Source organism: Tetrao urogallus (genome assembly GCF_951394365.1).
Source record: "Tetrao urogallus genome assembly, chromosome: 6".
In the NCBI taxonomy this organism is placed as follows: domain Eukaryota; kingdom Metazoa; phylum Chordata; class Aves; order Galliformes; family Phasianidae; genus Tetrao; species Tetrao urogallus.
The window spans coordinates 44,368,821-44,388,215 of record NC_136819.1 but is presented as its reverse complement, the minus strand read 5'-3'; the positions used below and the strand labels follow the sequence as shown (position 1 = coordinate 44,388,215).

Below are 19,395 nucleotides of genomic sequence, written 5' to 3'. Positions count from 1 at the left end.
GTCATCAAATATCTGTAGTTGCCAGTAGTGATGAAATGACTGGCACTTGCACAGAGATAAAAGCTGTTAGAAGCTTCTTTATTGATGGCAGCTTTCCAAGCAGAAATTGTATTCCCTAAGAGTAGACTTACAGAGTACAGTTTCCTCTTCTTCTCTTTCTTCTCTTATTTCTTCTTGTAGCCTTTGATTTTTCTGGGTTTGGGGAAGAAGTCTTGTTCTAAATGAATGCAGACCTTTCTCTTATTTTACCAAGGTGGGAAATAATCTTAAATATTCTATACTGAAATTTTATTCTTGTGTGTGACACAAAGGATATCTGGTTTTAAATATGAGCTTTGACTTCTGTTATCAAATATCTGTTATGAGCAGTTCAGTTGTTCTGTCAGAAATAGTCTCTGTGTTTTATGCTTTTTACTCTGATGAGAGATTGTGTTCAGTTCTTTTATCATAGCACTGTGGACTTTTCTTTCATGGGATGTGCAATGTAAGCTCATACCTAATTTCCCTTGTATTAAAGCCTCTGTCTATGAATTTATTTATGCTTCAGAGAGGATGGCTGAGACTTGGCCATCTCTCATAAGTACATTTTGTCCACAGTTCTGCAGAAAACCTCTTTGTTGTGAAACTGTTTGGAAAAGGTCTATCAAGTTGGGATGACAGTGATGTTCTTTGTTCTCTATCTGTAAAAGTCTAAGACAGTAATTACTAGATATTTTCAAGGTCAGAGCAGTTGCTAAATTGAACTCCTGATTTGCACAGTATTTTCTGTGCAATTTTGTTCTTGTTTGTAAGCAGGTAGAGCTTATAGCTATTTACCTGCAGTGCACAGCATTGCCAAATGTAGGGAGCTCGGAGTCCAAGAAATGATAGGAGATAATGCAGTGATGCTTTTCTAACAGATAGAAATGTGTTATATTTCTTGCACAAGAAGCAAAGCATTTAATGCTAAATTTAGTATGAATTGCATCAGTGACATTGCCTACACATCAGTTCAGGCTTTTAATAAAGCAGACTGTTTCAAGAAAGTTATAACTATCATATCAAGGCCTCTGACTTGCTTAACTTTTATTAGAATTAGGGATGTTCTGTCATCTATGAGTTGGTACGAAAGAATCTGGTATTAATAGTTCTGAGAGGACAGGACATTCGGTAGAGTTGTTTTTAAATGTGAAGATGAAAAATCTTCTTCAGAAGTTTGTCCCCATACCCTTTAATAAGTTTCTAGCTTGGGGTTACTTTCCATTATCCTCTGAGAATGAGGATGGATATGTATATTTTTGGTGATGCGTTTGATGCAGTTATACCAGCACTGATGATAGGCTGTGGTAGCAGTTCTGGCATGAACCTAATGTTCTTTTGGTCAGCTATGGTTTCAGTTCATGAAGAGTTGTACAAGGTTCTCATGAAGCATGGCAATAAAAAGGACAACAGATTTGTCCTTTCAGTTTTCTGTAATCTGATGGATTACTCTTTTACCTGGTGGAAATAAAAAACAAACTTTAGGTTCTGAGCTTGGAATCTTTTATTGTCATGACTTCCATAGTCAGGTTCAGGCATCTTCTTTCAGGCTAATCCCAGAGGAGGGTGATAGATGATAACTTTCATCTCATAATGAAAACTGGATGATTTCTAAAGAGGTTGAATCTTTCCTTCTTCTCTGGGCTTAGTGTAAGATTCTTCTTGTTTAGAGATTAAATTGACCACTGTAGCTTGCTTCTAGGTTGACATCAGTTCAAAATGTAAGGTTGTAGCAGCGCTAAAAATCTCATGTTGTTTCAATCTCGGTGTTCAAAATCTTTCAGTATGTGCTTACTGGAGTCCTCTGTGTATTTTAAGTTCTCCATGTATTGTACTGCCTGAAGTTACCACAGTGAGTGTGCACGCAGGCAATGTGTGTGCCTGCCTTTTTAGAACTTTTTAATGTATCCTTGGGATATGCTATTTGTGTTCTCGATTTTTTCCTTCAGTGTCCTTACCTTTAGATAGTACATTTGGAGTAATTGAAGAATTTGCCTTCTTTATGTAAAACATGGGAGCTTCACATACAAAGCTAGTTGTTAAGCAGAATCACGCTTCGGGTTTCCAAGATGTTGAACTTCCACTAATCTCATTTGATGACTTCTAGTTCTTGTTTTGGAAGAGACAGTGAGGTCCCTACCTACTTTCTTTTTGCCATTCATCATTTTCAGGGGAACACTATGCCTGTTCACTTACAGTCATCTTTTCACAAAGTTGAAAAGTTGTAGCCTCTGTTGTTGTTCTTCATCGAAAATGTATTCTGTATCTTTGATTAATTCTGTTACTCTTCTCTGAGTCATAGTGCTTCCTTTTGAGAGGAGGGCACAGGCACTGTACACAATGTTAAGTGTGCAAGCAAACCTCATGTGGTATAAGTGTGTTCTCTCTTTGTTTTCTTCACGTTGGAGTTGTGTTTTTTGACTGTTGTCAAGCATGATGTTGGTGTTTTTATTAAGCTATATTGTTAGCTATGTGATTTGTTTTGGGCAGTAGTAATAAAGTATGAAGCTAGGATTGTTTTTTCTCTCTTGGATTAAGCTTCTTTCTTAGACTGAAAATTTGTTGTCCTTTTTATTGCCATGCTTCAGAAGAGCCTCGTACAACTCTTCATCATCTGTCCTTGCCCTTAAGAAATTTATGAAACAGTGTTTGCTTGTATTACTCATTGCTCAGCATTTTTCTTGGGTTAGCTATGAGCCTGTTCAACAGCACTGGTCCCAGCACAACACCCCAAAAATAACATCAACTCATAATTCTACCTGTTGTAAGAATTGACCATTTACTCTATCCCTCTGTTTTGTCTTAATGTTATCTATGCCAGGACTGTTATCCTTATCACGTAACAAATTAATTTCCCTAAGTGTCTGACTTTTTTTTTTTTTTTTTTTTTTTTAACTAAAAGCCCTTCATGAATCCCAATGGTGATTGGAATCATTAGACAAATCACTCTGACTCACTTCTTGACTCATAAGAAATCCTAAGGGACAGTTCTTCCACAGACTCCTTACAAAAGCTGTGCTGACTTCCTGCTGGTGCTTGTCCATATGTCTGGGAATTTGACCTAATTTTTTGCTTGATTTACCCCCAAAAGATGTCCTGTTTACGTATTTCCTTGAGTATTATTAAAAACAAACAAACAAACAAAAAACCCAATAAAAAAAGTTCAGATTTACCATTCTTCTGTCTCTAGGTACATAGCACTACCATTAGTATGGTAACTCGTTGATTTAACACTTAACACATTAAGTAATTATCAGATGTGATTTTGTTTGTTTTGTAGGAGAATATTGAAAAGTGAGCCACCTTATCCACAAGAAATGAGTGCACTGTCAAAGGATATAATTCAGCGCCTTTTGATGAAAGACCCCAAGAAGAGACTAGGTTGTGGTCCAACTGATGCTGATGAAATCAAGCAGCATCCATTTTTCCAGGTGAAGAAATAAAGAATTTTCCCCACATTACTCTATGTTAATGCCTTTGAAATCTAATTCAAAAGAAATTGCATTGTTTTGGTAACAAGTAGCTTGCGAGTGTGTTAATTGCACTGGAGTTAGTAAGAATATCCATGTGCTTGTACATACAATTTTTGTACACACTACAGCAAGGGCATAGTAACTTTTCTAATTTCTTCCAAGTTTGTTCCTACCAGCTGTTTGAAGCAGCCAAAAGCCACATTATACAAACCAGAAGATTTAACGAAAAGCTCTTAAATTATACATTTTGTGTTTTGTTTAAAAAAAAAAACAAAAACACAAAAAACAAAAAACAAAAAACTTTGCACCAGTGCCACAACATAATTTGAATATTGGTGGAATTCGCCATTAATGATGAACTCCTCTTCTGTGCTTTCCTTTGCCTAATTAAACCTTTAGTCTTGTTTAGTAGATTTTAAGTCAATTCAGATTTTAGTGTGTTGGCGTTTGATATCAAGCAGTGATGTAGGAATGTACTTGTGTACAAGAGTTGTTCTGTTCCATACATTGTTGCTAAGATTGTGTGTTTTCTTTGAAAAATACATATTTTTCTGGTACTTATGAAGTTAAATATATTTCTAACTAGTATAGATTTTGTAGTATTTAAAGTTGATAGTTGATAAATCAGACATTTCAAATAAATCTATTCAATGTAGTTACAGCACTCAGTGTGAGCATATTGGCTTTTTAACTCCTGAATTTCTTCTCATGTCTTCTGTATTTCCTTCCCTTCATGGAGAATCTGACAGATATCTGCATAGCATTAAATTCCTTTATTCAGCATTCGTTTTAAAATATACTTTTTTTTTTTTAATACAGTACTACTTGATTTTGGTTTCATTTCAGTTCCATTCATTTACGGAGATAGGATCATTTTTTCACGAGTACCGTATCTGTGCTCCCCACTTCTAGCCATTTACTCAACTAAGCCCTTCATCTTAGGGCCGTGGAAGCTGAGATTTGTAAACAAGTAGGAATTGGCAATGAAGAGTTCAGGATACCATATACTTGCAGTATGGCTTACAAAAATGAGTGATGTTTCCTGTGAAATAGAGGAAGAAATTCGAAGGTTGTCACACTAGTTGTTTGGCTCATCTCCACTGTTGAATATATTTATATTCTTTCTATGAGACTTAAACATGCATTTGATCAGGCCTTTTCTTAAACTCTGCCAGGAGAGATTTGCCAAAATATGTAGGTAACTGTTGAAACCTTGCCTCTGACATCTTATGCAAAGATTTGTTTGTGATATAAACAGTATATCCTAGGAATTTAGCCAAATATAATTTGAATGCGTTTTCTTGTGGAAAGCAGCAAGTAGAAGTAAGACTGTATGGTTCTGGATATTTCTTTCCTTAATATTTTCTTCTCTTAAATTTTGATTTCATTCAAGCTTATTCTCCTTTTTTCTTTTTTTTCTTTTTTTGTTTAGAATATAAATTGGGATGATTTAGCTGCCAAAAAAGTGCCAGCTCCATTTAAACCAGTAATTAGAGATGAGTTGGATGTCAGTAACTTTGCAGAAGAGTTTACAGAAATGGACCCAACATATTCTCCTGCAGCAACCCCTCAGACTTCAGAAAAAATATTTCAGGTATTTTAAGGACTCGCGTTCATTTAGAAAAATAAAAATAAAAAAAATCACGCCTTGAGCAATTCCAAGTTTACAGCTTGATTTGCTTTCCCCACATTCTCATTTACTGGGAATTATCTGTGTAATTTCCAGTGCCAGTTCCCAGGTCTGTTTGTTCAGTGACTGCAAAATTAGTGGGAGCTAACTGCAGAATTGAAAGTAGGTCTTTCAATTACTTTGAGTGCTCTAATTACTAGGCTACCACATGCAGATCAATAACACAGGTTTCTTTACCATCTCCTCCACGCTACTACTAAAGAATGATTTTTACTTAGACTGCACAGTCTGCATGTCAAACAGGCAAACAGCTCAAATGCAGCCTCAAATTTGGGATGAAAACTGCAGAGGTCACCAGCAGTTTACTGTTTTCTCTGCCCCCTATTTTGAGCAACTTAATGCTTAGTGTAAAGGAATACAGGATCGTATTTTGGAAATGTATGATTTGTACTGACCATTGAAAAGCCTTTATGTATGTCACAGTAATATCTGACTCATCCTGCAGTGGTAGTCACAGCTGTTCTTGTTATGCCTAAATGGGGCACATCAATAACATGAAGCTTATTTTGTCTTGCCGTTTAAGACTGCCTGTTGCTTATATCACAACATAAAAACTGTTTCGTACCTTAACTTTTATGGGTGTTTGGGGAAGCCAGGTAGTTTGAATTATGAACCTTTCTTATTACTGCAGAATAATTTAAGGAGTCAGATTTTTAGCCCTGTTTCCCTGAATTTTTGTATTGTTGCTATTTTACCTACAACTTTGGATAATTGTGTAACTACTTTCAGAAGGACATCTGATCACGTCAAACATAGTAACAACGCCTCATCAATAGCCAATCAGCAGTTTCTGTATCGTGTTATGAATGTTTTAATTTTTTTTAAATTCCATAGAAACTTCTGATATTTTATATGCAGTATCGTGGTTTTTGTGCAACACTTTTCAAGATCTGTCCTTTTCTGATGTCTCTAATTTAATAGGGATATTCTTTCGTTGCACCTTCTATTTTGTTTAAACGCAATGCAGCTACAGTAGATCCTGTTCAGTTTTATGTGGGGGATGAGCGACCTGGAACTACAACTATTGCCAGAAGTGCTATGATGAAGGTAATAATAATAGCAAGACTAAGTTAATTTGGTTGACTTGGAACAGCATATAACTTTCAAAGCAGCAATCACAAGCTGTGTTACGGATTACAAAATAGTCATTATGCGTGTATCTTTTCTCTGTAATGGCTACTCAGATGATCCAAGCATATAATTTGCATGTGGTGCTATAAAGAAGTGGTTAAAGTTTAGTCTGAACAATGAGATGATTGTCTAGTTTTCCAGAAGACCAAGTATAATAACCTTAGATGAACACACGCTATTGTGATGTCTTCAAACTAACACATAGTTTTGTGAATAAATGTATGTATGAGCTTCTTTGATCCTGTTTGTCTGAACCTGTTGTACCTTAAGCTGTTGTTGTAGTAGTGATGCTTTATTTAGAGACTGTTTTGTTAATAACATAGGATTTACTCTTTGATTGTTAAAATAAAGTTTATGCATTTTGTTAAATAGAAATTAAGATTTATATTTTATCAAAAAAGAGAGCTCTTTTCATCTACATTTAAAATTGTAAAAATACTCACAAAACTTTACTCTTTGTCTTTGACTGTGTATACTAAAAGTATTCTGCAGAACTAAATACAGACAGTTTCCTAACAGGACTCTCCATTTTTTCAACATTATGAACTGGATCTGAAAGAGAAACCATTGGGAGAAGGAAGTTTTTCCATTTGTCGAAAGTGCTTACACAAGAAAACTAGCCAGGAGTATGCAGTAAAAATAATTAGCAAAAGGTATAAATATTCTATAAGACAATAAAAATATTTTCTTTGCTTACTGTCACCCATGGATTAGAATAATGCTCGCTACGTTTTTGAAGGTGGAAAATTGACTTTAAAATGATTTCCTCTTTGACATACCTCTGCAGTATCTACAGAAACATGTAGTAAACTTATGACCTTTGAAAGAATCTGAGAGTTTTTTGAAGCAAAATATTGTTGTTGTTGGGAGGACACAAGAAGAAGGGCTTTTTCCTGGTTCATGCTTATATTCTATCCCTGATTTTGCTCCAAACCAGAGTTGAGGGTAAAAGGCCCTCCAGTCTTTAGAACTAAGTGAACTAAATGTAGGTTTATGGTAGCTCCTTTTTTTTTTTTTTTTTTTTTTTTTTTTTTTTTTTTTTTGCAACTCAAGTGATTTGTGTAGGACATTGTTTTTGAAAAGTATGTGCAGTATATGTAGTTTGATTTGCTTCAGGTCTAGTTAATTTGAATATGAATCTGTGTGTAAAATATAATTAGATCGTGGAGTTTTGCTTTACATCCGTTTCCTGGATGTTCTGAAGGCATGAAGGCAGCATTTCAGTGGAGACAGCTGATTCACTTTGCTCATGGATACCATCTGATCTTCTTCCAGAATAGATGCCTCTGGCATTTTCTTCCCAGAGGGAAATAAGGGATTATTTTGGGATTGGCTATAGGTTAATTTTGCTCAGTATTCGTTATTAAATATGTCCCCAGCATGGTGTACAGTGCTGGCAGAAGAGGCAAGGGAAATGTGCAGATGTTCTACTCTCAGCATGATAGTGGTCGTTGTGGTCTCTTCTTCCAGTACATTTAACTATACCTCTGAATTAAATGTCCATTAGACTTAAGTGTTTGATCATATGCTTCTTGAATGGGAAGAGTGTAAGAAGGCCAGTTTTAAGGTCTGCTATGATTAGTGATGACATCATTAAAGCTATTAAGGGAGCCTATAGAGAGAGATTCAAACGACCAGGCAGCAGCAGTAGAATTCAGTTACCTAAACACAGGCATTGATGTAATGCTATTTTAGAATCAACTGGTGTCCTGTGAGTCCTCCAATTCACAAATCACTCCTGTGACTGCTAGATCTCTTCCAGGCTCTCCTATGCTTTGGCAACTGAATCCTGTTTGAAGTACATATTTTGGAGTGGGATAGTTCACCCTGTAAGCTTCATTAACCAGAATTTCTGTTGTTACACTGAGACTTCGTATGTGCAGTAGACACCTAGATTGGATATTTTAATCTGAATTTCTGTCATACATCCATGCTTAGACTTTTTTTTTCTGTGCTGCGTGTAGAGCTGCTGATCAGTACTTGCATTTCATCTTAAGGAAAAATCCACCTTAAATAATTATTGTTTTTGGATAACAATGATCAAATTAGTACGGACTTTTCACATAGGCCTAGTCTTTTAGGATGGCATCTCTAAATGATGTTACTCACAGGTTCTTTTGCTCTTTTTCCTTCATCTTGGTGGACCAGGCTAAATGAAGGTAAGAAGTGGTCTGTGTACTAACATTTTTCAGGGTTGCAGTTTGTGAGCAGACATGGAGCATGTTTGTGTAGCTCTTAGAGGTAGCAGTAAATCTGTTCTCAGAATGACACAAACTAGCCTTGAAGAAGAAACTGTTAAACTGTAAATAACATTGCTCTTAAAATCACACTAGCTCTTGCTGATAGGAGAAGTGTAGTAGGTTTTTAGTAACTTCTTTTGCCTCAAAGTCAGATGGTCTTTTACTCCTATCCATCAAAGATACGCAACCCGAATCCTACACATGGGCAAGCCTTTTCAAGGTTCTTGGGATGAAAGCTAAAATGAGAAATTCCTCAGTGGTCATGCTTTGTTAGTACAGCTGGATCCATCCAACAATTTAATTTTTTTCTGTTTGTCTTGAAACCCAGAGAAACAACGGAGTCCTGTAAACTTCCCTGAGTTACAGTTTCAGAGCTTCCATTTGCTTTTCATAGTACTGTCTGTCTACAAAACTGAGATGCAAACCGTTAATAGAAGGGAAATACTCAGAAAAGTCCAGACACATATTTCAAAGGTTTGTTTACATTATTGAGCCCTTTTAGCCTGTTTCCTAGGTCCACCTTCTCCTAGTAGTTTCTAGGAGGAAACAGTTATCTAAGATGGCTTTTGAATTTGCTAAGGACCTGAAATCACTTCCAGTTTAAACAAGAAAATCAACAGAGGTACAGCTTAGTTAACTTTTTGATTATATGAAGCCTGCAGAAAGGCAGAATTCTTCTGTACAAAATTCTCATTGTGGTTCTGGTCCTAATTAAGAACAACAACACAGAACCATTTCTGCAACCAGAAATGCAGAACATGTGGTGAGAGGTATTCTACCTGTGTTATCCATAAGGCCATTCCCTAAGTTAGTACAGGACTAGCCTTTCTTACTCAAAAGGAGAGAGTTTTGGCAAAAATATTTGTGTATTTTTTGCCCCAAATATGTCAATATATGTATTTAAAGGAAAACAAAGTGGTGTTCATCTCAGTCAGTATTCATATAAGTTTTCGTAATGTTCAACATGTTGAAATTTTTTGGCTGTAGATATTTAAGTACTTGAAAGAGAATTGTGAGATCATTTTTTACTTTGGAGCAAGACTCTTCTTATTTCTTCCATTTCATATTTTTACAGTCATCTGTTCCGGGTTTCCTATGTATCACGTAATTCCTATATAGATTACATTACAGGTTTTATTTTTTTCTAGTGGGAGCTCATTATTTCTACACAGGAGTGGCAGTATTTACTCCTATAAGAATGGAGAGTGCTGGGGCAATAATTTGAGTCTTCAAGATAAAGCTGAGCTAAAAGATATTTGTAGGAGCAGAGGTGAAATCAAATTGCCTTGGTCTAAGGGAAAGGTTTGTTTAAGATAGAAACTGTTTTGTGAAACCTTTTCAGCTTTTGCTGCAGTAATTTACAGTTGCATCAAAAAGTCATTTGATTTGGGTGTGGTATTTCTTAAATGTCCGAACTTGCACTTGGTTACATGGATAATTTTTCTCAGGTTCTTTTGAATATGGTTTTAATTATGCTCAAGGGGTTGTAATGTTGAAAAACCTGGATAGCAAACAATTTAAAAAAAAAAAAAAAAAAAGTTACACTCTGTGCAGTTTGCTTGGTAAAACTGATACAAAATGTTTTCTCAATTTTTTCAGGATGGAAGCGAACACCCAGAGAGAAATAACAGCTCTGAAACTCTGTGAAGGACACCCCAATGTAGTGAAGTTGCATGAAGTTTATCATGACCAGGTATTTTGAAGCTATAATCAGCATTTGCCAAACACATTACTTGGTGTTTTCCAAGTGTGTCTAGAACTTAAGCTTACTATTATTGCATAGGCAACTTTTTTCCTAGGGGTTTTGTCCAATTTTGAAGCAGAAGTTCTGTATTCAAGGGAACTAGCATTTACTTTTTGCAAATTAAAAATGCATTTGAAAGGTATGTGATATATGTAGCTTTTTTTTTTTTTCTTGCATGTAAGTAACTTTTAATGGAGATAACCAAATACTTGCTGAATTACTGAAAGTGAAAATAGATATTCTATTTGAATATTTGAGATCAGTTTAATTTAGTTTCAGATACCTTAGTTGCTATTTTCCTTACTATAATAATATAATAAGCTCCTCAGCATGTAATGGAGATTGGCCCCTGGTTTGAACTATTCTGCAGAGGTCCCTTCCGACCTGAACTATTCCATGATTTTAGTGTACAGTCTTGTAACCTACTATGGGTTCTCTTAACTCTTCACAAATCCCAAACTATCCCCATCATGCTGTTTAAACAAGGACCAGCAAAATGTTGAAGTGAAGCACTTCTGAAATGAGCTGAGCATGTGAAAAATGACAAGAAAAGTCCTTCAGAGAGGAGGTTCAGCATGGCTTCACCAAGAGAAAGTCATGCCTGACCAGTTTGGTGGCCTTCTATGTTGGAGTGTCAGCATCAGTGGATAAAGAACTCATCCTTGGCAGTATCCCTGTGGAGAAGGATCTGGGGTCCTGGTGGATGAAAAACTGAATATAAGCCAGCAGTGCACGCTTGCAGCTAGGAAATTAGGAAGTCCAATGGTATCCTGGGCTCCATCAGAAGAGGGGTGGCCAGTAGGGACAGGGAGGTGATTGTCTCTTTCTACTCTGCCCTTGTGAGACCCCATGTGGAGTACTGCATCCAGGTCTGGGGCCCCCAGTACAGGAAAGATGTGGTGCTGTTGGAGAGGGTCCAGAGGAATGCCACAATCTGGAGCACCTCTCTTATGAAGATAGGTTGAAGGAACTGGGCTTGTTCTGCCTGGAAAAGAACCTCATTTTGGCCGTCCAATATTTAAAAGCAGTTTACAAACATGAGGGAAATCAACTTTTTACACAGGTAGGTAGTGATAGGACAATGGGGAATGGTTTTAAACTAAAGGAAAGGAGATTTAGATTAGATGTCAGAGGGAAGTTCTTTACTGAGAGAGTGATGAGCGACTGAAACAGGTTGCCCAGAGAAGTTGTGGATGCCTAGTCCCAGGAGGTATTTAAGGCCAGGATGTATGGGAAGCCCTGGGCGATCTGATCTAGTATTTAATCTAGTGACTGGTAGCCCTGCCTTTTCCAGAGAGAGGTTGGAATTGGATGGTCCTTGAGGTCCCTTCTAACCCAATCCATTTTATGATATGATTCTATGATTTAAATTGGATATCAGGAAAAGGTTTTTCACCAAGAGGGTGGTCAGCACCCCCGGAACAGGCTCCCCAGGGAAGTGGTCATAGCACTGAGCTTGCCAGAATTCAAAAAGTATCTGGACTGTGGTCTCTGATATGTGGTCTGAATTTTGGGTGATCCTGTGTGGTGGCAGGAGCTGGACTCTGATTTCTGTCTGTCCTTTCCCACTTGGGAACACAATATTCTGAAGTCCAGAACTGATTGAAATGATCTGGTCTTGATATTTCTCCAATTTGTCTGAAGAAACTCCAGTTTTTAACTTAATCTAATGTTAGTTTGATCAAATTAGTAATCCAACCTTAGAGTATTACTTAGTTATGTTTAGCAAACCACAGAAAGTTTGCTAGTGAAAATCTCCTTATTCTTTCCAACTTTCGTCTGTTCTGAAGATATAAAGAAAAAATGCAAGAAAGGATGTTTTGGAGGATGAATGTTTATTCATTCCATGGCAAGAAATTTGAAGTGCAGCCAATGTGTGCTAATGTGTGCATTTCTAATATCCCGTCTTTTTCCTTATGGTTTTAGCTTCACACTTTTCTAGTAATGGAATTACTGAAAGGAGGAGAATTGCTTGAACGTATTCAGAAGAAGCAGCATTTCAGTGAGACAGAAGCCAGTCATATTATGCGCAGACTTGTTTCGGCAGTGAGCCACATGCATGATGTAGGAGTGGTCCATAGAGATCTGAAACCTGAGGTAGAGTGACTTGTAATAACTTAATACTGAAACATGTACATTTTTCTGCTGCTGTTTCTTATTTTTTTTTATCAAGTGGTATCCCTTCCGCAGGCATTTTTCTGCTCTTAGGTAAAAATAACTGTTGGGAAGCATTTTGAGTTTTGTTAGAAAGAAAAATTACATTATAACATGTTTGAAAACATTCTTTACCTATTTGGGGAACAGTTTTTGCTAGTGGTAAGTACACTTACTATATGAAGAAATCCATAAGCAGAGTGAGGTTGTTTGGTTACCTTGTACATTTTCACCTTTTTTTTTCAATCTTAATTCACTTGGTGAGGCTTCTTTTGGAAGTGACTGCAGCACTCTTGTACCATCTTACTCTCCCAGTTAAGCACAGAATGAACTATTGGAGGTGTGTGATTAAGTAGTTTCTCAAGATGGAAAAAATGATATTGTTTCATATGTATTTTTAAGGAATTATTGTTCTGAGTATTAATAGTATTGTGCAGCAGCATCTTGCCTTCAAGACATTTTTGTTTACTGTGATACAGCTGACCACTGGTTTTATTCTGCTTCGTGGAGCCAATGTTTGTTCCTTCTAGTGTTTTTTTGCTTTTTGCCAGCAAAAAGGTGTTACATTTGTTTAGCCTAGGAATGGTGTAGTTTCATGTTAGTTTGTCCAGTGAGGATGCTATATTGTATTGGTGATTACAGTCAGCACATGTCATTAAATAGCTATGCTGTTTGTATCTGGAGTTTAAAATGATCTACAGTCCTTACAGTTTCATCCTTTTGTAACATACATTCTGGTATTTATTTAGTTAGAATTCTACGTGTAAAGAAGACTTCTAGATGTTAGTATTTAAATGCTAAACCTATGTTTGAAAGCATCTCTACTAAATAAGCAGTGAAATAAAGAAGAGCTATTGTGAAATTCTGTGTGTCAGAATGTTGCAAATGTAACTCTTTGAAAAACTTTTTGCTTACACCATCGAGGAAACAAAACAGCTTTTGAAACAAGTCCTTGTTGAAAGAATGAAAAATAGAAATCCATTCTCTCTTACCTTTCTCCCAGTTTTACTCTCACTGCTAACTTGAATATAAAGGTCGGATTCTGTAAAGCAGGGCTTCTTTTGGCCGTGTCATATGTTGGGCAGTCTTTGGTTCTATATCATATTCAAGAAGATAAGCCTGGAAAGTCCAAGTTAGGAAGGGTTAGCAAACAATTTACAGAAAGCATTTCCTCTACAGAGTTGGACTTAACCAACCCGTCTCCTTCCTGCTTTTTGTTTTGAAAGTTACTATTTTAGGTTCAGGCATGAACTTAGTATGGGATATGCAGGTTTCCCAATATAGATGTGGTTAGTGCACCTTTCTGTAAATATATATATATAAAACTATTGTTTTTCTAACAAGTCCAGTCACATTTATTTGATGTTCAGCTTTGGCATCTGAACTGTTACTGGTAAATCTACTTTTAAAAATGGAACTGATTATGTGTCAGTAAAGATGGGGCTTCTTTTTACTAGTGTGGACTGGAAGGCTCTTCTGTTTAAGCAGTAGCAATTAGAACGCATATATTGCTTTGCAAAATGGAGAAGTACTGGATAGGAAAAAAAAAATCAGAAATTACAGAAGAAAGGAATTAATGAAGCACATGTGACCATTTAGAGGCATTCAGTAGAGGATTTGAGGATTTTTTTTACTGTGAAGTAATCATTAATCTGTGAATTGGGCTCTAAGGATATTAGGAAAAAATATACCAAGACATAACTAATCACAGAATTGTAGGAATTGGAAGAAGCCCCTGCATGTGGCAGGGGAGCTGGAGATTCATGATCCTTGAGGTCCCTTCCAACCCTAGCCATTCTGTGAGTTCATCAAGTGCAACCCCCTGCCTAAAGCAGGCTCCTTACAGTAGGTTGAAGCGATGTGGACTGTAGCTTTGGGGTCTTGGTGAAGTACAATTTATTTACCTCATCAATAAAGGAATCTCAACCCAACTTAAAACTATATCTTTCTTGCCATATGTAACCAATTTCATTTTCAGCTCAGGACAGATTGTTTTAACCAATATTGTTAAAATTGAAATTGCCACGTTGCATGTAGCATATGTCATGGTGAATGCTCTCAGGTTCTCCTTGTTGATCTTCTTGCAGTCTAGGAATTGATTTTTTTTCTCCTTCTTAATGAGTTTGAAAATAATTATTTCATGTTCAGTCATTCAACTTTTTGTATTAGAAAAATACATAGGGCTGTAGGCTTTCCTAGCATTGAAGAGATCAAACAGTGAAGATAACAGCGGATTTTTGCTCCCCGCTGCTCTCTCAAAAGTTCAAGGAGAAGTAGAAATCAGTAATAATTAATCTCTGCCTCAGCTATTTTTCCTAAGCTTCACTCTTGTGTATCCCTTGAGAAATACACACAGAGAAAAGAATAGATCTTAAATCTTCTCCTGAACTGACAACAACTTGTCTTTCTTCAAGGCTGAAGTGCTGTATTTCGTATGTAAAGCTGAAATTCTTGGCAACAGCTAAAATCAAGTTTTATTACTTTTGATGTTCTGTTCTGTGACCTTCTATGCCTAAACACTGATGTTCATCAGAAGTCTCACTGAAAGTATATCTCTGCTTTTGAGATCCATGCCACTTTCTAGTACTCAGTCTTTTACTTCCAGATTATTCTTTTGTGTTATTGTGCTGTCATGGCAATATGGCTTCAGCCTGTTACCACCTGAGGACCAAAGTCTATTCAGTTGCAAGACAAGGCATGCAAGAATAGTTCCACACACACTAGAAAATGATCATTCACAGTATGCCAGAAGAAAGTGAAAGCTTAAATAAGATCTACTTTTTTTTCCTGTGGAAAAGGCAATTCTTGTTTTCATGCATTCATCTTTGGTACTTTGTCTTTACATTTTTTTCTTGTCTGTGTTTGCCTAATTGTTTTTCTTGCTAGTCTTTGCTGAATACATTTTCATTAATACTCTTGGATGGCTGGCCAATTCACACCTTGTATTTTCTTGCATTTCAAAGTATTTGTACTTTTCAATTTTTTCCATTGTCTCCCAATGCCCCTTTGTATAATTTTTTCTTTAGTAATAAGTGTAGAAGAATATCTAGTAGGGTCTTCTGAAAAATTTTCTAATTAATGCTAATAATGGTATTGTTTGCTTCTCAGAATTTGTTGTTTACAGATGAAACTGATAATTCAGAAATAAAAATAATTGATTTTGGCTTTGCTCGTTTAAAACCACCTGACAATCAGCCTCTTAAGACTCCATGTTTTACTCTGCATTATGCTGCCCCAGAGCTCTTTAATCACAATGGTTATGATGAATCTTGTGATCTCTGGAGTTTGGGAGTCATTCTGGTAAGTGAATGGGTTTTTAAATTGTAACTTTATTATGAATGCTTACTTTTTACTAAAATGCAAAAGATTTAAAACTGTTTCAGATTTGTATTGGGTAGATGGGACGTTCAAATGAGAAGATACTGCTGCTCAAATAATAGATTCCAAAGACAGATATTTTCTAGGAGTAAAGATATATATTTTTTTCCTAAGCAGTACATTTATTTCAGTATTTCTGGGAGTTGAAAAATACTTTACTAATACAGTCTGATTTTTAAAAAGAAACATTCTTGTCAGGAGATTTTACAGGCATCTGTAGTCTTCTGAGAGTTTCAGTTCAGAGAAGGAATCAGCCTGTATTCTGAAATACAGAGAAGCATTTTCAAGAAAAGTAAGCTTGGTCTAAATACCATCATGTTTTTACTGTGGTTTCCTGTAACATACAAATTCTTTTTCTAATAAGGGCCCCATTGAATATCTTGTGCGTTTAGCATTTTCTATAGCTTTGAAAATGTGCCAGTCAATGTTCTTTTATATAGTGCTGGTGATGCTGTATAAATGACAGTAACTACTATGTAGAGTCTTCAGTAAATGTGTGTTGTTTGTTAATATTATTTTGTTCTCGTGGCAGTATACGATGTTATCAGGACAGGTACCATTTCAGTCTCAAGACAAAAGTTTAACATGTACTAGTGCACTGGAAATAATGAAAAAAATAAAGAAGGGAGAATTTTCCTTTGAAGGGGAAGCTTGGAAAAATGTTTCTGAAGAGGCCAAAGAGTTAATTCAAGGTAGGTATCCACCAATACTTTGTTTTTCTATTTCCAAAGGTAACATTTCAGTTAGTGCTATCTAGTACCTGAGTGCTGTGTCTCACCTGACAGAGTAGCTTGAATTACGAGTTTTAGTCACAGTTGGTACATACCACAGTGGGATTCAGGATTGTACACATATGCTGGGCAGAGAGCTAATGTAGTAAGATGTTAATCGAAGGTTAATCCTTGAATTTCCTGGGGTAGGAAATAATTGCAGAGGTTTAGAAAAGGTGAAGTCATTTTAAAGTATGTTTAAAAGCAGAAAATTTGTTATATTTCGGTTTTGTGAAAATGCCAGGTTTGTTGGTGAGATACATGTTTTGAAAATAGAGCTTTTTCAGAATAAAATGTATTACTGTCTTTTCCCTTGAAGTGTGTCTTTGAATGAGTGTGTCAAGACTACTGTATTTCGGAGCTACTTTTTTTTTTTTTTTTTTTTTTTTTTTTTTGCATTTGCTATGCTTTGTGTTCCCGTTAGCCAATGTAGGCATCTAATTAAGGCATTTTAAGGAGAAGGTCTGAGTCAATAGAAGCAGGCTTAGAAGGAGTCTTTGTGCCAATAATGTAGACCTATCCAGATTCAGACCGCAGTGGATTGTGCTGAGAATCTGGATTGCTTTCTCGGACTTCACTCTAGACATGTTGTAAGTGACTCAATCCTCTTGTAGTTTACAATTCATGTGAAAAGAGATGAGTTATCAAACATGTAACGATGTCTTGGTTTTAATGATTCTTTTACAGTGAATGATGGTATAACATTATGTGAATTTTATCTAGAATAAGCATTGGCCTATGTGGGATAAATATTATGACTTAATTATCAAAGCAATGCATTGTCTCTTAAAAGAGGACAAATGAAGAGAATGTAATATATTTCTATTAGGACTTCTGACAGTGGATCCAAACAAAAGAATTAAGATGTCCAGTCTGAGATACAACGAATGGCTTCAGGATGGCAGCCAGCTGTCATCTAACCCCCTAATGACTCCTGATAACTTGGGTTCTTCAGGCGCTGCAGTGCATACATATGTCAAAGCCACTTTTCATGTAAGTTATGAAAAATCTTCTGTTATGTAACAAATCTTGTAATTTGCTAATCTAGATTTTTGTATGTTTTCTTCTTAAAAGTATTTGTCCTTGTAATTCAGTGATTCCTTAACTGCTTTTTTCCCCTCTGCACCTAACGTTTGAGTAAGTACAGTGAAAACATGAATGATGAGACAAAAATGAATTTCTTGAAGACATTTATATTAATGAGGTTTTTGGGGTTGAGAGACAACTGTTCTTGAAATATCTAGAAAAATATTCTGTTTTTTAGAAAAATATATTGAAAGACCATCTAGCTTTTGTAGAAGGGAAAAGGAAGTTTCTGCTTCAGTCACTAGAATTCTTATCCTTCTCATGGTTATGAAATCAAGATTATATTTTTTGTATGTATGTATTTATATTTTAAGTATTATGGATACATTTTAAGTAGACCTGCTCATCTACCAATATATGTTTATTAAATAAGTTTGAATTTCAGCCATGTTGTACAAGCATGGTATTGATTCTCATTATTCCTTCTACAGAAAATGGACTGAAATTGTGCATTTTTGTGCTGAAGTACTTGTTTTTTTGAGAGGTCTCAATAATGCAAAATAATTTGAGCAGAAGGAAAAGTTTTATTTAACCAAGTGTACTTCCTGAAAATATAGTCTTAATGTAGTTTAAGTCTCAAAAAAAAAAAAAACAAAAAACAAAAAACAACAACTTCTTAAGCTTAGAAGAACAGGGAAGGAAAAATGCCAGTTAATGTTATGTATTACTCAAATATGGATAATGACAAATTGTGTCTTTAAATATATGTAAAGGCTACTAAAACTACTGATATAACTAAAATAATTAGTAATAATCTGTCAAGAAATTACAGTTTATCTTATAATTTACCGTTGAGTATTCATTAAAATCATTATTCATTAAAATCTATTAGTCTATTCGTAGAATGTCTTACACCTCGTAAAAACATTAGAATTACCTTTTATTTTTAAACAGGCCTTTAACAAGTACAAAAGGGAAGGATTTTGTCTCCAGAATGTTGACAAGGCACCTCTTGCAAAGAGAAGAAAAATGAAAAAAACGAGTACAAGCACAGAGACACGTAGCAGCTCCAGTGAAAGTTCACATTCTTCTTCCTCTCATTCTCATGGTAAAACTACACCTACAAAGACACTGCAGCCAACAAACCCTACAGACAGCAATAACCCAGAAACTATCTTCCAGTTCTCTGACTGAAAAGCAGAGAATGTTTTGTCTTGAAGATTTGCGTGGTTATAAACTGGGCAGTACCTTTGTCTTCTCCCACCCCTCCTCCCTGTGGCTTACAGGCCACAGAAATATGTCCGCCGCTTTAGTAATGTATTTCAGTCATACCTTTTTAGCTTCATATTTCAATACATTTCTTTTTAGCATTACGTTTGGTATCACTGGATATGATATAATACTGTATTACAACCAACATTATATTCACTTGGGATAAATTACTAGTCTGCAGTCAAGCTCCTCATAGTAAGGAGCTATTCTGCCCTTGGTACAGCTTGGAGGAAAGCTGTTTCTCAGCATCAGAATCTTCCGCCCAGTTTCTTCTCTGCTATTAAAAGAAAAGAAAGCTCTGTAAAACATAGAACTCTTGAATCTTCTGCTTAAATAAATATGTCCAGCTATGTGAAGAATCTCATAGCATTTGATTCTTCCTGTACATAAGGAATGATTGGTACAATCCACCAAAGAAGTGAAGTACTCAAAGGCCTCTTAAATTTGGGATTACATTCTATGCCATTTATTTGAATTTTAAGAACAAAATGAAGTCTTA

The 19,395-nt window shown here is 35.8% G+C and overlaps 1 protein-coding gene across 7 annotated transcripts in view; it reads left to right on the top strand.

The window, feature by feature from the left end:
• RPS6KA5 (ribosomal protein S6 kinase A5) overlaps window positions 1-18,818 on the top strand; it is a gene marked incomplete at both ends in the record, with an annotated part of 59,557 nt that extends 40,739 nt beyond the window's left edge. For 5 of the 7 annotated variants that reach the window (XM_079536892.1, XM_079536897.1, XM_079536895.1 and 2 more), the window contains 10 exons: window positions 3,299-3,449; window positions 4,924-5,085; window positions 6,103-6,228; window positions 6,832-6,965; window positions 10,152-10,245; window positions 12,223-12,393; window positions 15,559-15,750; window positions 16,361-16,520; window positions 17,428-17,591; window positions 18,579-18,818. In XM_079536892.1, coding sequence (XP_079393018.1) covers window positions 3,299-3,449; window positions 4,924-5,085; window positions 6,103-6,228; window positions 6,832-6,965; window positions 10,152-10,245; window positions 12,223-12,393; window positions 15,559-15,750; window positions 16,361-16,520; window positions 17,428-17,591; window positions 18,579-18,818 — 1,594 coding nt within the window. The remainder of the gene's footprint in view (window positions 1-3,298; window positions 3,450-4,923; window positions 5,086-6,102; window positions 6,229-6,831; window positions 6,966-10,151; window positions 10,246-12,222; window positions 12,394-15,558; window positions 15,751-16,360; window positions 16,521-17,427; window positions 17,592-18,578) is intronic. The other 2 variants (XM_079536893.1, XM_079536896.1) reach the window with 2 other exon arrangements.
• Between the last annotated feature and the right edge of the window lie 577 nt (window positions 18,819-19,395).